The 17,500-nt window shown below is 49.3% G+C and overlaps 2 protein-coding genes across 2 annotated transcripts in view; one reads left to right on the top strand and one right to left on the bottom strand.

The window, feature by feature from the left end:
• Positions 1-17,500, bottom strand: part of det1 (DET1 partner of COP1 E3 ubiquitin ligase) — a 283,926-nt gene that overhangs the window by 145,942 nt on the left and 120,484 nt on the right. The gene's annotated exons all lie outside the window — the stretch shown is intronic.
• LOC134020684 (cytosolic carboxypeptidase 4) overlaps positions 1-17,500 on the top strand; it is a 59,816-nt gene that overhangs the window by 5,792 nt on the left and 36,524 nt on the right. The window contains 8 exon segments of the mRNA XM_062460848.1: positions 3,702-3,751; positions 3,753-3,770; positions 8,373-8,436; positions 8,682-8,828; positions 10,136-10,267; positions 11,181-11,274; positions 13,261-13,298; positions 15,933-16,141. Coding sequence (XP_062316832.1) covers positions 3,702-3,751; positions 3,753-3,770; positions 8,373-8,436; positions 8,682-8,828; positions 10,136-10,267; positions 11,181-11,274; positions 13,261-13,298; positions 15,933-16,141 — 752 coding nt within the window.

Raw genomic sequence — 17,500 nt, 5'->3', positions numbered from 1 at the left:
GAGAGAGGAGGGGTGAATGGAGAGGGAGAGAGGGATAGAGAGAATAAGAGAGAGAGAGAGAGAGAGAGAGAGAGAGAGAGAGAGAGAGGGAATGCTGGTGGAGAAAGAGGGATGGGAGAGGGAGACGTGAACCTTTGGGTGAGACAGCCAATTACACAGAGTCTTCGAACCTGACAGAATATCCGAGATGTCTTTCTGTGTCTGTCTTCATAAATCACGTTGGACGTGCTGAGGTAGGTGCTGGGGTCGTTCTGGGGTCGTGCTGGGGTAAGTGCTGGGTTCGTGCTGGGGTCGTTCTGGGGTCGTGCTGGGGTCGTGCTGGGGTCGTGCTGGGGTCGTGCTGAGGTAGGTGGTGTGGTCGTGCTGGGGGTCGTTCTGGGGTCGTGCTGAGGTACGTGCTGGGGTCGTGCTGGGGTCGTGCTGTGGTCGTTCTGGGGTCGTGCTGAGGTAGGTGCTGGGTCGTGCTGGGGGTCGTGCTGGGGTCGTTCCGGGGTCGTGCTGAGGTAAGTGCTGGGGTCGTGCTGAGGTTGGTGCTGGGGTCGTGCAGGGTCGTGCTGGGGTTGTGCTGGGGTCGTGCTCGGGTCTCGTATCCATCCTGGGCGAGAGGGAAAGTTCTCCAATCCTAAGCTGCATCTTCACTGAGTCCCAACATTTAGCCTTCAGTTCAGGTTACCTGTTACCTTGTTACCGAACCACCTCTGCTGCCCACCCCTGCCAAAGGTCCAGAACATTCAAGAAGAAAGAGTGATGAGTCACAGAGAGCTCTAGGACTGCAGAGGACTGGGTGTGTATGGTTGTGCGTAGGTAGTGGTGTGTATGGTTGTGCGTAGGTGGTGGTGTGTATGGTTGTGCGTGGGTGGTTGGTGTGTATGGTTGTGCGTAGGTGGTGGGGCTGTTGTCACAGTTGAAGTGGAACCCATATGAGCTTAGACCCTCGGCCAGACCTCCTGGTGATGCTGCCCTCACGGTGGAGGTCCAGACAGACTTCCTGTTATGCTGCCATTACGGTGGAGGTCCAGCCAGAGGCCCTCGGCCCCTCCAGACCTCCTGGTTATGCTGCCCTCACGGTGGAGGTCCAGCCAGAGGCCCTCTGCCCTCCAGACCTCCTGGTGATGCTGCCCTCACGGTGGAGGTCCAGCCAGAGGGCCTCAGCCCCTCCAGACCTCCTGGTGATGCTGCCCTCACAGTGGAGGTCCAGACAGACCTCCTGGTTATGCTGCCCCCACAGTGGAGGTCCAGCCAGAGGCCCTCGGCCCCTCCAGACCTCCTGGTGATGCTGCCCTCACAGTGGAGGTCCAGACAGACCTCCTGGTGATGCTGCCCCCACAGTGGAGGTCCAGCCAGAGGCCCTCGGCCCCTCCAGACCTCCTGGTTATGCTGCCCTCACGGTGGAGGTCCAGACAGACCTCCTGGTTATGCTGCCCTCACAGTGGAGGTCCAGACAGACCGCCTGGTTATGCTGCCCTCACAGTGGAGGTCCAGACAGACGCCGCCTGGTGATGCTGCCCTCACAGTGGAGGTCCAGACAGACCTCCTGGTTATGCTGCCCTCACGGTGGAGGTCCAGACAGACCTCCTGGTGATGCTGCCCTCACAGTGGAGGTCCAGACAGACCTCTGGTTATGCTGCCCCTCACAGTGGAGGTCCAGACAGACCGCCTGGTGATGCTGCCCTCACAGTGGAGGTCCAGACAGACCGCCTGGTGATGCTGCCCTCACAGTGGAGGTCCAGACAGACCTCCTGGTTATGCTGCCCTCACTGTGGAGGTCCAGAGGCTTCTGACAAGCTGTCAGCACGCCAGATGGACGGCCTCTTCCTGTCCGTCCCTCTCTAATCCTGCCTGTATAAATAGACCTCGCTCACCCACCCCCACCTCAAATACATGGTGACTACCCCACTGTGACACTGCACTCACTTTACAATACTGTCTGTCTGTCACTTTGCCCCTCTACCTCTCTCTCTCTCTCTCCTCTCTCTCTCTCTCTCTTTCCTCTCTCTCTCTCTCTCTCTCTCTCTCTCTCTCTCTCTCTCTCTCTCTCTCTCTCTCTCTCTCTCTCTCTCTCTCTCTCTCTCTCTCTCTGTGTCTCTCTCTCTGTCTGTCTCCCTATCTCTCCCTCTGCATCTCTGCCTCTCTCTGCCTCTCTGTTACCCCCTGCCTCTGCCTCTGTGTATGTGTCTGAGACGCGTTCAGTTGGAGCCAGACCCCCAACTGTTCTGCAGTCTCTCCTGGCCCTTCCCCACCCTCACCTCTAGACCAATAGTCTGGCCCACAGAGATGTGTGATACCCCCCAGTGTGAGCATAGCAGGGCAGATCATCTTTCAGAAGACAGGACTCTTCACCTTTCCTGTGCCCTGCTGATGCCGTGGTAACTGTAGCTGCTGGGCGGCATGTTGGCACTTGCCCGCCCCAGAGAGAGCCGTACTCGGCCGCAAAGGTTTATCAGCACTCCATGGATCGAAAGATGCAGAGATGGAAAAAAAAGACCAGTCTATTTCTGTGTGAGACCCGACCCTCCAGACCCTCTTAGCGAATGTATTCATTTAGCTTTTATCCAAAGTGCTATTTAAAGGGGAGGGGGAGTTGAACCGGCAACCTCTTGATCTCTAACCACCAAGCTCATCCAATCACATTGGAATATCCAGTTTTGTGCCACTTCTTTTATGTGTGTGTGTGCTTTCATATAGCCAATTGCTGACGGCCTTCCAGACCGCGTAGCTATGAATAGGAAGCAGTTTGTTGGTTAATAGGAGACAGCTGGGAGATGAAGGGGTCTGTCAGACCGTTTCACTCTCCAACATGCATGTCAGTTGGTACATGTGTTGCCAAGTTTGGTCTCCATGTACATGTTGTCTCGATCGCGATTCCATGGCGTTGCTTTTGTGTTGTAGTTCAATGGTATCTCCATGTCTTTTCCATGGTGCTGTGTTTCCATGGTGTCTCTATAGTGTTTTCACACACATCACAAATCACATAGACAAACTTCACACAGACACACACACAAACACACACACACCTAACCCAACCCCAGCACATACACTCACACATGCGCACTCACACACGCACACACACACATGCGCACACACACCCACTCACTCCCTTGCCGCGAGTTTCCCCAGATAGACTGTGGGATGACTGTTTGTGTTAATCCCTTCAGTCCAGGCTCTTTATATAGGGGGCTCATCTGCCACACACAGCCAGGGGGGAGGGGGGAGGAGAGGGGAGGGAGTAGGAGGGATGGAGAAGGGAGGGGAGGGATGAGTATGGGAGGGGAGGGATGATGAAGAAGGGAGGGTGAGGGATTGAAGAAGGGAGGGGAGGGAGGGAGGAGAAGGGAGGGGAGGGATGGAGGGAGGAGGGAAGGTATGGGAGGGGAGGGATGAGTATGGGAGGGATGGAGAAGGAAGGGAGGTTAGGGTTTCAGTGTGCAGCCGGTCTAGTCCCCTGGCTCAGCCCTGACACTGCTCTGCCTCAGAGGGAGACCTGCTTGGAAATCCTGCTGCGTCGCTCCGCTACGGGAAGTTGGAGTAGGTGTGTGTGTGTCTGTGTGTGTGTGTGTGTGTGTGTGTAATGTGTAATGTGCACTTGTGTGTCGTGAGGAGCTGTGTTTTCTTTTGTTCGTGACAGCTAATTGGGCCACGTCACTCATGTTCGTGTGTTTGCCTCCGTGTGTGTGTTCTTCTGTGTGTGTGTGTGTCTTCAGAACCAGTTGGTCCGGTGATGGCAGGTCCCTGCTCCAGTGGACTAGAGGTCCCTGCTGTCTACTCTACAGGTAGGAACACACTCTACTGCTGAATGGGAGAGAGACAGAGAGAGAGACAGAGACAAAGAGAGAGAGTGACAGAGAGAGAGAGACAGAGAGGAGAGAGAGAGAGAGAGATGAGAGAGGAGAGAGAGAGAGAGAGAGAGAGAGAGAGAGAGAGAGATGAGAGAGAAGAGAGAGAGAGAGAGAGAGAGAGAGAGAGAGTGTGCGTGTGCCTGCGTGTGTGTGTGTGTGTGTTGGTATGTATGAAAGTGTATCCATTTTCACTCTTGTTGCTGTAAAGTGGTGTCTGACAACGAGGGTGGGGGGGGTGGTGTTGTGGACACCTCCCCGCCCCCCCTTCCCCCCAGGATAGAGAGAAAGATAAATGGGTAACACTTTATAATAAGTCAACGCTTTTTGGCATTTACAAAGTGTTAATTAATAGTTAGTTAATCCTTTATAAAACATTTTGAAACATTAACAATACATTATTAAATAGTTAATAAGCTTATTACATTACATTTACATTTAGTCATTTAGCAGACGCTCTTATCCAGAGCGACTTACAGTAAGTACAGGGACATTCCCCCCGAGGCAAGTAGGGTGAAGTGCCTTGCCCAAGGACACAACGTCGAACTGGCAACCTTCGGATTACCAGCCCGATTCCCTCACCGCTCAGCCACCTGACTCCCTATTATTAAACACTATGTTGATCATTAATAAAATTAAATTAAAATTAAAATTATGCATTTTATTCATAATACAATTCATAAGGTGTTTGATAACTGCATTATCATACTTTATACACAGCTTGTTAATATAGTTGCAAACCAGTAGTTTAAAAGGTGTTAATGGTACATGAGCTGGTATAGAAAGCATTAGCAAATGGTGAACAAACCATTTACATTACCTTTATAAAGCATGAGTAAATAACTAACAACATATTTACTTATGTCTTTAATTAATGTATGCCAAGTCGAATACAGGATGTACACTATGCTTTGCAGATATCTTAACAACTATTTTATAAAGACTTACTAATGATACAACTTCTGATTAGTAATGCAGTTATAAAGCATTTACTAACTGTTAGTTAAGGCTTTTGTGTGACCTAATCTAAAGTGTGAAGTATTTATGCCTTATTAAGCATTTATAGAAAGACTATAGGCCTATAGATGTTGTGTTTTTGTTTTTTAGAAGAAATAGCTGTTAATTTATTTACCTGGGTAATAAAATAGTATTTTATTTCCATTAAGAAGCAATACAGTAGAATTGGTATAAAAGTTGGTTACCCGAAGCTGTATTTTATTTTCCAAAAATGGCTGTAATAAACTGCAAATGTTTAGCTACTCCTCGACAGGTCTGCAAACGCCTTTGACAGCAGAGATTTGTTAAAACGTTTGTTAACCGAGAACGTAGGTCGAGGTTTACAAACAAATCGTTTTAACAAATTGAGGCGACAAAGCGTTTGCTGACCTGTCGAAGAGTAAACATTTGGTTTCTTATATACTACAACAATACGTGGGAAGATCCCAAATCAAACACAGCGAATCTGGAGCAGACGCCATCTTGTCAGAGCAATCAGCTGCACTTGTACTGGTGACGTCACTACATCTCCAAGGCAACATATCAACAACTCTTTTGAGAACATCTTCTGAACCAATAAGAACAGCATATTGGTTCAATTGCAACAACAGTACGAGCGTTCTGATTGGCTAATGGGTAGTCATGCCAGCCACGTATTAAGTCTTTATATATATCTATGCGCGTATTGACCTCATCTGCGGTCTGATACGTATTCTTATTGCCCTCCGCTGATGTCATCTTCAAAATGAGCGAGATCGAGGAGTTTTACTATCCAGATGACAATGAAGACATCAACAGCGACGAGGAAATTCTCAACTTTCTAAAAGAGCAGAAAAGTGTGAACACAGAGAGATAAACGACAAGCGCTAGGCAGATTGCTAGGTTTGGTTGCTCAGATTTCAGATTGGTTGCTAGGTGCTAACACCTGAAACACACCGTGAGAAGACTTGAGTAGAGCTGGACAAAACGACATGTTTTAAATGAAAAGAGCTAAAAATGCCATATAATAAACAACTTACTAACCTCGACCGTTCAGACATGCCGGGAAATATCAAACTGAGGTTTTAACGTATCGACCGCTGTCACTCTCGGCTAGTAGAGCTAAGTAGTTAGTAAGACACATGCCTGTCATTACTTCAATAAAATAGTAATTTTGTGTATCACATTGTGTTGTGTCTGTTTCCTTTTGAGAAACGTATGTTCAGCCTTTGTGAATGTGAGGTTCGAGAATGGACAAGAATACCTTAATAAATAACTTATAAATGTTTAATAAGGCAGAGATAGTTCACACTTTAGATTAGGTCACGCAAAAGCCTTAACTAACAGTTAGTAAATGCTTTATAACTTGCATTACTAATCACAAGTTGCATCATTAGTAAGTGTTTATAAAATTGTTGTTAGATACCTTTGTGAATGTGAGGTTTGAGAATGGACAAGAATACCTTAATAAATAACACAAAAGCCTTAACTAACAGTTAGTAAATGCTTTATAACTTGCATTACTAATCACAAGTTGCATCATTAGTAAGTGTTTATAAAATAGTTGTTAAGACATCTGCTAAGTATTAGTGTACATCATGTATTCGACTTGGCGTACATTAATGCCCCCCACCCCCACCCCCCCCACCCCTGCCCCCATCCTCGTCCCCCCGCCCCCGTCCCGCCATCCCCCCATCCCCGCCCCCGTCCCCCCGCCCCCAACCCCGTCCCCCCATCCCCGCCCCCGTCCCCCCATCCCCGCCCCCGTCCCCCCATCCCCGCCCCCGTCCCCCCGCCCCCAACCCCGTCCCCCCATCCCCGCCCCCGTCCCCCCATCCCCGCCCCCGCACCCAACCCCGTCCCCCCGCCCCCAACCCCGTCCCCCCATCCCCGCCCCCGTCCCCCCATCCCCGCCCCCGCCCCCGTCCCCCCGCCCCCAACCCCGTCCCCCCATCCCCGCCCCCGTCCCCCCATCCCCGCCCCCGCCCCCGTCCCCCCGCCCCCAACCCCGTCCCCCCATCCCCGCCCCCGTCCCCCCATCCCCGCCCCCGCCCCCGTCCCCCCGCCCCCAACCCCGTCCCCCCATCCCCGCCCCCGTCCCCCCATCCCCGCCCCCGTCCCCCCATCCCCGCCCCCGTCCCCCCGCCCCCAACCCCGTCCCCCCATCCCCGCCCCCGTCCCCCCATCCCCGCCCCCGCACCCAACCCCGTCCCCCCGCCCCCAACCACGTCCCCCCATCCCCGCCCCCGTCCCCCCGCCCCCGCCCCCGTCCCCCCGCCCCCAACCCCGTCCCCCCATCCCCGCCCCCGTCCCCCCATCCCCGCCCCCGCCCCCGTCCCCCCGCCCCCAACCCCGTCCCCCCATCCCCGCCCCCGTCCCCCCGCCCCCGGGCATGGGGGTGAAGGCGGGGTGAGGGCTGAGGTGTTGGTGTGGAGGGTTGTTGTTTTTGTATGTGTGTATGTTTAGGTTGTGTGTGTGTGAGAGGGTGTGTGTGTGTGTTTGGTGGTGTGTGTGTATGTTTAGGTTGTGTGTATGTTTAGGGTGTGTGTGTGTGTTTGGTGGTGTGTGTGTATGTTTAGGGTGTGTGTCTGTGTTTGGTGGTGTGTGTGTATGTTTAGGTTGTGTGTATGTTTAGGGTGTGTGTGTGTGTTTGGTGGTGTGTGTGTATGTTTAGGGTGTGTGTCTGTGTTTGGTGGTGTGTGTGTATGTTTAGGTTGTGTGTATGTTTAGGGTGTGTGTGTGTGTTTGGTGGTGTGTGTGTATGTTTAGGGTGTGTGTGTGTGTTTGGTGGTGTGTGTGTATGTTTAGGGTGTGTGTGTGTGAGAGGGTGTGTGTGTGTGTTTGGTGGTGTGTGTGTATGTTTAGGTTGTGTGTATGTTTAGGGTGTGTGTGTGTGTTTGGTGGTGTGTGTGTATGTTTAGGGTGTGTGTCTGTGTTTGGTGGTGTGTGTGTATGTTTAGGTTGTGTGTATGTTTAGGGTGTGTGTGTGTGTTTGGTGGTGTGTGTGTATGTTTAGGGTGTGTGTCTGTGTTTGGTGGTGTGTGTGTATGTTTAGGTTGTGTGTATGTTTAGGGTGTGTGTGTGTGTTTGGTGGTGTGTGTGTATGTTTAGGGTGTGTGTGTGTGTTTGGTGGTGTGTGTGTATGTTTAGGGTGTGTGTGTGTGAAGGGGGGTTGGAGGTCATAGAACATGGTATGGAGTTGCGGGGCATTCTGTTCTCTCACACACACACACACACACACACAGATGAAAACAAGCACGCACACACACACACACATTCTGAGTTGTGGTGCCCCCTGCGATCTTGACACCTCATTCTTCTGCAGAATGTGACATCAGAGTCTGTAGGGCAGAGCTGAGTGTCAATGGAAACTGTGTGTGTGACAGAGAGGGAGAGAGAGAGAGAGAGAGAGAGAGAGAGAGAGAGAGAGAGAGAGAGAGAGAGTGTGCTTGTGTTTTTGTGTGTGAAAGAGAGTGTGTGATAAACAGTTGGCTCTGCTGATCTCTGGTCTCCCTCTCACCCTTCCTCTCCTTCTTCTTCTCTCTCTCTTTCTTCTCTTTATAGAATGCCGGTGACATAGAGAGCACTCTCAACATCCTCAATGTTCTGGACGAGCTGCTCTCTGCAGGTGAGTTTCGCAACACTGTTAATTAACTTAACCCCCACTTTTTATCTGTGTTTTTTTTTTATTCATCAATCCTAGTCATAAAAATCCCCCACCAACAACTTTTGACCAGAAACCTTTAATCCACAGTTACACTTCAAATGTGTATCTATACTTTTCAAGGTTTAACAACTACTAATGTGTGTGATGTGGTTGTGTGTTGTTTGTGTGTGTGCCTGTGCGTGTATGTGCGTGTGTGCGCCTGGCAGGCACAGACCGCCGTATTCTCTACATGATCTCCAAGGGAGGCAGTGAGTCTCTGCTGAGGGCGCTGGTGAACACAGCCAGGACCCACTCCCCCAACTACACACTGCTGCTGCCCATCCTGCACCTGCTCAGCAAGGTCGGACACAGAGGTCAGCACAGGCGGGTGGAGTTAGCCTGCCTTGCATGCACTAAACGTGGGATCGAAGATGAGCTGCGCTTGCATGCAGTGCTGTGAGATCAGATTAGGGTGAGTTGGATTTGGACGGTCAGGCTGAAACAGAAGTCTGTCGAACAGTACCACCAGATGTGAGTGTGTACCTTAACAAGTACACATCACCATGGAGACACATCACCATGGAGACACACCACCATGGAGACACATCACCATGGAGACACATCACCATGGAGACGCACCACCATGGAGACTCTATGGAGACACATCACCATGGAGACATGGTGGAGACACCATGGAAACACACCACCATGGAGACACAGAGGACTCATTCCTTTACAGCAGTCTGTTGTCTGTTATGATCTACCAGACAGTAAGGGTCAGAGGTCATATCCCCAACCTGTCTGATCTACCAGACAGTAAGGGTCAGAGGTCATATCACCAACCTGTCTGCATCATCTCCATCTATCTCCATCACTAGAGGAGGTTCCTAATCCCTAGTACATTGCATGAGTACAATACAAAAGATTCAATACGTTTTGCGAATACGTCACTATGCGTATGAACAGGAAGAATCTTTTACTTTTGGGGGCAAATCACTGAGGTGGGGCTTTTCAGGGGGTGACGAATCTGTCAGACAGATACCTGGCGTCCTTCCCAGGATTTCACTTCCTGTATTAGTAGATGACTGAGGCATGATAGGAATCTGAATGTTTGCATACACAGTTTTTATGCTGTGAGCATTACTGTGTTAGTGTAGTGTTACTCGCAGCCCTGATTGAGCAGTGCTGCGAGTAACACTTCTGAGCTGTTTTGTAACTTTTAATGAAGAAGAACTTAAAACATCGTCTTTGTGGATTCTTCAAGGGAACGTTCCGCTGTCGAGCTTGTGGAACGTTCAGGGATGAGTCTTGTGGAAAGTTCAGGGATGAGTCTTGTGGAACGTTCAGGGATGAGTCTTGTGGAACGTTCAGGAAAGAGTCTTGTGGTTGTCGTTGTTCGTCAGCTTTAACCGCACAGTCGTGCAAGGTGTGGACGCTGTCATGGTGACATGGAGGGCTGAGGGTATTGGGTGACTGTGCGGAGAGTTACTTTTAGACCAAACAAAGACAGAGCAGAACAAGTCATGGGTGGTTCCATGAGACCTCTCAGCTGTCTACAACAGGTGCTCCCTCCTGCACTTCAGTCTGCTGTCACTTGTAAATCTGGATCTTGTTATATTGTGTGTGTTGTGTCTCTGTGTGTGTGTGTGTGTGTGTGTGTTTATACGCGTGTGTGTGTTAGACCGCAGGATAGGGATGAAGGCAGAGGAGGCAGAGGCGGTGCTGCTGACCCTGAGTCTGCTGAGACAGAACGAGGCTCACGCCAGGAGAGCGGCAGCCTGTGTCTGGGTGCTGCAGGTGTTCTGCTCCTCCGGTAGGCCTGCTACACACACACACACACACACACACACACACACACACACACACAGACACTCACACGCACGCATACACACACACACACACACACTGTCACGCACGCATACACACATCCAACATAACTGAAGACAGTGTGTTTCCTGTAATGATACTGTATAAGTTATGGTTAGATAGATTTACCATCAGCCTGCTCCATGAGCACTGAGCCTCTGGTGACATGGGCCCTGACAGGGTCACACCTGATCACTTTTATGATGCAATGAAGACTCAATGTGTTTTACTGTAAATAGCCCTGCATCCTATCCGCTCCATGCCTGGGTTAGGGGGTCCCAGGGGAATGACTGTATTCTGGAAATGCTTACAGATCATTTTTGACCTGGGAGGAGCTTAGTAAGGAAGACAAACTGGTATTGGGGACTGGGAGGGGCTTGGCAGGGAGGAGGGGCCTAGATCTGGGCCTGGGAGGAGCTTAGTAAGGAAGACAAACCGGTATTGGGGACTGGGAGGGGCTTGGCAGGGAGGAGGGGCCTAGATCTGGGCTTGGGAGGAGCTTAGTAAGGAAGACAAACCGGTATTGGGGACTGGGAGGGGCTTGGCAGGGAGGAGGGGCCTAGATCTGGGCTTGGGAGGAGCTTAAAAGGAGACCTCATCAATAAGCTATTACTTGATGACTCAGGAAACTGTCTTGTACTACAGATAGACTACAGAGAAGATAACAAATATAGATTCTATGATATTATACCTGTTATCTATGCAACACATCGTTCACTATGTGCATGGAACACTATCCCATGGTGACCCCTGATCACCTCAAAAACACACAACAACACAGATCTGTCCACAAAGTCTTTGGCAGGAACAGCAGCTTCAACACTTAACGCCGACCTCCACCCTCTTTGGTTTACTTCCAGTTTCCACGGCGACGCTACTAGGTCAGAACCGGGGATTGGACGTGATATTCCAGCTGATTTCAACTCACACCCCCCGGCACATACGCACTGTCAAGTGAGTATCGCGTATCGTTCGTCTGTCAGCCTGTCAGGGACGGGGGAATGCAGTGGGTTGCTTGGTATATATCCACCGCAGACATTCCCGCATGCCGGGAATGTCTTGGCATCGCCCGCACAGATCGCCTCTCACTGCGGGGAACCAGATCGGCCGTGTGTGTGTGAACCCAACCCCCGACCTCTGACGCAGGGCGTTGTTAATTTGTTCTCCATAAGCCGCTATGCTAGATTAAAGTACATGGGGTTGCATGGAAACCCTCCTCCGGGCAGTGAGAGCTTCTGTTGGCTGTGTGGACCAGAGACTCATGCCAGAGTGACTGGCAGCTACACGTGCCAGTCAAACCCTTTGGAGCTGCAAATGTGTCTTATTATAACTTTATATCGTCTCATTTTCTCCCTGACACCAGCAGTCGTTCACTGCCCCTGTCTATTGGATTCAGCTGTAAACCCCATCAGCCTGTCAGCGCTCCGCAGACTGGCTAACCTGCTCTGCTGCACAGCGATGCAAAACAAATAGCCTTGAGACTAGCCTTCACGACCAGGCTAACGACTCTATGCACTAGTAGTTCAATTAAGATGCAGTCTGGGTTTAGCTGAGTCAGGCTCTAAAGAAGGTCTACCCCCTTCCTGAGGAAACTAGACTGTGGCTCTGTACACATAACTGGTGCTCCATCATCCCCTACTCAGGAGGGTCAGATGGCTGAGTGGTTAGGGAATTGGGCTATTAATCAGAAGGTTTCCGGTTTAATTCCCGGCCATGAAATATGAAGTTATGTCCTTGGGCAAGGCACTTCACCCTACTTGCCTCCCTGTACTTACTGTAATTCACTCTGGATAAGAGTGTCTGCTAAATGTAAATGTATATAACGGCCCTCCTGCCCCTCTACTCCCTCTACTATGGAAGCAAATCAGTGACATAATGTTTTACATTTTAAAAGGCATTGAATACTTAATATTTAAATTTAAACACCACCGAATTTGTTGGTTTTGAATTTACTTCTTAAATTGAAATATGAATTGATTTCAATATAAAACATTTCCAATCTGAAAATTCAAAGTTCGGAAATTCAGGTTGCTCAAATCTGAACAGTAAAATTCAGATCCCAACATTTTTTCCAAGCTTCAGAAATTCAAATATAACTAAATTCAGGCTGCTCGAATGTTTCAGATCCAAAATACGAAAATTTGCAAATGGGAGAGATCTCTGTGAGGACGACCTGTTCGGTCGATGACATTTTTTTGAAACCGCTCAATCTGAGTGTAGGGATAATAAGAGAGCAATAATTTAACGTTAACAACCTGTTCTGGTTTTGAAAAGGCATGTTTCTAACGGTACAGGAAGTTCTAGACCTGGCCTGACCATGGTCGTTAGGAAGCAACCTAAGAAAGCTATTAAAAGGTTAATGCAGTTCCTGTGTCTGACACACACACACACACAGTTCAAGTACAAACACAAACCTTTTCTTTTAAGTCACCTTGTCAGATACACCTTCCTGTCAATGGTCACCTGACTGGGCCAACACTCCTCTGATTGGGTGTCAGTGTGACCAGGAGAGCAGCTCCCCTCCATAGATATGTTTTTGTTCATGCTTGACTGTGTTTCACCTCAACATGATCAATCATCCTAATTCACTAGACCAAACGAGGAGGAATGGGTGTGCTAAAATACATTTATTATTTACGCAAACAACTGCACACAAACTCTCACACACACACACACACACACTCTCTATTAATGTGTGTGAGTTTGCCGACAAGCTTGATTCATCACGTTTGTTAGCTATAACAATGCTAGGTGAAAGCTATGATAGATTCCTCCACAACTAAACAGGGTCCTGCAGCCATGGCAACTGCAAAACGCTGACTGGGTTTTTCGTGTTGAGATTGTAACTGCAACCAGACAGAACTCTGTGTAATCACTTGTGTCTGTCTTCAGTTCCTTCATGGTGAAGTAACTACTCGTCTTCTGTCTTGTGTTGTGCAGGGCAGCGATCGATGCGCTGGCGGCCATGTTGTGCTCAAGTAAGTACCTTCAACATTTGTTAATATCTTGGGATGCTTTTGTTGTGGAGGGGTCGTTGGCAGGATAGGATTCAAACCTTAGTCTCCATGACCCTTGACTTGATGAGATGGCGTCCATACAAGCTAACCTGAACCATACAAACTGACCTTCCAAGCAAAAGGGTGCTGACTGGACATTTGGTAAAGGTTTTTGGTACAGTAATGTTTGTGTTCCCCTCAAAATGGCAAGGGGAGAGGGCAGGTTATGTATCATCAAATATGTAACATGTTGACAGATGGAGGTTCTGGAGTCAATATGTGTCGGTGAACTATCAACACCAAACCCTGAACTTGAACATTAGGCCAGTGTATAGTGCTTGCTGCCTCTTGTTCAAAGCCACTAAAGAAATGAGAGCGTTTGCATTGGAGGATGTTAGAGACACACTGGAGAGCAGGCAGACAGAGGGCTCTTCTTGTGACCGGGCTTTTGTGTGGGTGATTGAATCATTTTCCTGCAATTTTCTCCAACCGTCATTATGACATGAGCATGCGAGGATTGAAAAACAAAAACACACGTGTTGTATTGACTGGGGCTCTCTGTTGTCGAGTGAACATGGCTGGAACATGGATACTCTGACAGAGTTGGACTAAGGGCTACCTGTGTTCAATACGCCTTTAGTGCTGGCGATGTTTCTGATTGGCTGGTAGGTGGCATTTAACACTGTATAACTCGAGACAGATTTGATCTCGGCAGAATACTTCCCTCTGTATGCCCGCGCATCATCCATTAATTGTATGTAGCGGGACAAGTTCTCCTTTACTTCTCAGCGTGAGAAACACAAGGTGTTGCGTGAGAGCGTGAGAATTGGTTGAAATGCTTGAGTCTCAGGGCTGTGAGACTTGAGAGCCCTATTAAAACTAAAGTAGTGGTTGTTGTCTCATTCCGCACAGATGGCGTGTTTATTAGCTGTCACCGGGTGATTTGATAACCCCTCGCCCTCAAAATCGTTATTGGTAATAACAACCATTGTGCTGCCCACTGACATTGTAGTAAATGTTAAATTATTTCTTCAACATCGCTGCTTGTGACTATCAACTCAGACTGTATTTTCTTCTGTTTTTGGAATTCCATTAACTGATCTTGATAAAAATGTGATTAGATTATCTCTGTTATATTCAAACAGCACAAATGCATGAAGGCCCCCACTATAAATCTTCCAGGAAGCTTTCTCAGAAATGAGATCCGTTTCTCATTAGCGGACATGTGGAGTTCCCTGCTCAGCCTGCAGGTGGCGGTGTGACCCTGTGTCTCAGCTCTTCCTCTGGGTTTACAGGCTCTGCACCTGTTGATGCACTGCAGCTACTGAGCTAGTCTCTTGGCAAATTACATTAGACTTCTAGCTAGAAGCCTCTTTCTCTCTCTCTCTCTCTCTCTCTCTCTCTCTCTCTCTCTCTCTCTCTCTCTCTCTCTCTCTCTCTCTCTCTCTCTCTCTCTCTCTCTCTCTCTCTCTCTCTCTGCTTTCCCCTCTCTCTCTCTGCTGCCCCCTCTGTCTCTCTGCTTTCCCCTCTCTCTCTCCGCTTTCCCCTCTCTCTCTCCGCTTTCTCCTCTCTCTCTCCGCTTTCCCCTCTCTCTCTCTGCTTTCCTCCTCTCTCTCTCTCTCTCTCTCTCTCTCTCTCTCTCTCTCTCTCTCTCTCTCTCTCTCTCTCTCTCTCTCTCTCTGCTTTCCCCTCTCTCTCTGCTTTCCTCTCTCTCTCTCTCTCTCTCTCTCTCTCTCTCTCTCTCTCTCTCTCTCTCTCTCTGTCCCCCTCCTTTCCTCTTTGTCGCTTCTTTTAGTAAAAGGTTTTTAGGAAAAAAAGAAAATGTCCATCCCACAGCTTTCTCATTCAACTGACATTTAGAATAAAATGCATATTTCATGAAAGTTGATTAATCATGTTATTCACAATATTGCAAAATACATATCATGGCACAATGTCATACCAGTACAGCATCCCATAGCAACCCTAACTCTAACGTAAATGCATAGAACAAATCGCATTAGGTTTTCTCAGTTGTATCCAAAATGTGCACACTCTCAGACACACACACACACTCACACACACACACACACACACACACACACACACGCACGCACACACACACACACACACACACACACACACACACACACACACACACACACACACACACACACACACACCTCCGCCAGTCTCCTCTGGTAGGACAAACAAACCCACATTAATATTTCACTGGGCTGCTCTACTACTCACAAAACACACACCAGGAAACACCACGAAACACAGAATAAACAATACAATTGGATGATGTACTCGTAGCTGTTCTGGTGAAGAAGGGGAGAAACAGCCTTAATGGATGTTGAATTGTAGCACTCTCTCTACGCACCTCAAGTGCTTAACTCTTATGTTTCTTCATCCCATTGTGATATAACAGTGCAGTGTTCTTAGATTTGAGTTTCTCTTCACTGTGATTGGAGAGGAAGAATGTATCCAAAGATAAATACGTTATTCTATGCATTTACGTTAGAGTTAGGGATAATGCTGATAATACTATTTCACGCCCTTCACTCTTTATCTTCCTCCTTATCTATTTCCCTTCCTCCCTGTCTTTCTCCCCCGTCCCCCTCTCCTTCCCAGGGGCTAACGTGCGCCTGGCAGTGTCTAAGGGGTACGTGTGTGCCCTGCTCAGCCTGTACAAGGACTGGCACAGTAAAGACTCGGAGCAGAGGGCAGTGCCCGTACGCCGTGCCCTGCTACGCTGCCTCCACCAGGCCACCTTCTACAGGGCCGGCAAAGACGCTCTGGTGGCCCACTCTGGCATGGAGCTGCTCTATACCACCACACAGGTAAAGGCTCACTCTGGCATGCTGCTCTATAGCACCACACAGGTAAAGGCTCACTCTGGCATGGAGCTGCTCTATACCACCACACAGGTAAAGGCTCACTCTGGCATGGAGCTGCTCTATACCACCACACAGGTAAAGGCTCACTCTGGCATGGAGCTGCTCTATACAACCACACAGGTAAAGGCTCACTCTGGCATGCTGCTCTATAGCACCACACAGGTAAAGGCTCACTCTGGCATGGAGCTGCTCTATACCACCACACAGGTAAAGGCTCACTCTGGCATGGAGCTGCTCTATACCACCACACAGGTAAAGGCTCACTCTGGCATGGAGCTGCTCTATACCACCACACAGGTAAAGGCTCACTCTGGCATGGAGCTGCTCTATACCACCACACAGGTAAAGGCTCACTCTGGCATGCTGCTCTATAGCACCACACAGGAAAAGGCTCACTCTGGCATGGAGCTGCTCTATACCACCACACAGGTAAAGGCTCACTCTGGCATGCTGCTCTATAGCACCACACAGGTAAAGGCTCACTCTGGCATGCTGCTCTATAGCACCACACAGGTAAAGGCTCACTCTGGCATGCTGCTCTATAGCACCACACAGGTAAAGGCTCACTCTGGCATGCTGCTCTATAGTACCACACAGGTAAAGGCTCACTCTGGCATGCTGCTCTATAGCACCACACAGGTAAAGGCTCACTCTGGCATGCTGCTCTATAGCACCACACAGGTAAAGGCTCACTCTGGCATGGAGCTGCTCTATACCACCACACAGGTAAAGGCTAACTCTGGCATGGAGCTGCTCTATACCACCACACAGGTAAAGGCTCACTCTGGCATGCTGCTCTATAGCACCACACAGGTAAAGGCTCACTCTGGCATGGAGCTGCTCTATACCACCACACAGGTAAAGGCTCACTCTGGCATGCTGCTCTATAGCACCACACAGGTAAAGGCTCACTCTGGCATGGAGCTGCTCTATACCACCACACAGGTAAAGGCTCACTCTGGCATGGAGCTGCTCTATACCACCACACAGGTAAAGGCTCACTCTGGCATGGAGCTGCTCTATACCACCACACAGGTAAAGGCTCACTCTGGCATGGAGCTGCTCTATACCACCACACAGGTAAAGGCTCACTCTGGCATGCTGCTCTATAGCACCACACAGGTAAAGGCTCACTCTGGCATGCTGCTCTATAGCACCACACAGGTAAAGGCTGGGGGGAGGGGGGTGTGGGGGGGGGTCTTCAGTATTTGCTTGCAGTGTCTCATGATATTAAATGATGTCTGACAAAAAATGTGAAGCTTGTTAATCTGAGGATATTGGATATGTGTGTGTGTGGGTGTG

This window comes from Osmerus eperlanus, chromosome 5 (assembly GCF_963692335.1).
Source record: "Osmerus eperlanus chromosome 5, fOsmEpe2.1, whole genome shotgun sequence".
Taxonomy (NCBI): Eukaryota; Metazoa; Chordata; class Actinopteri; order Osmeriformes; family Osmeridae; genus Osmerus; species Osmerus eperlanus.
Note: the sequence above shows the minus strand (reverse complement) of the source record. Positions and strands in the feature narration are given on the sequence as shown.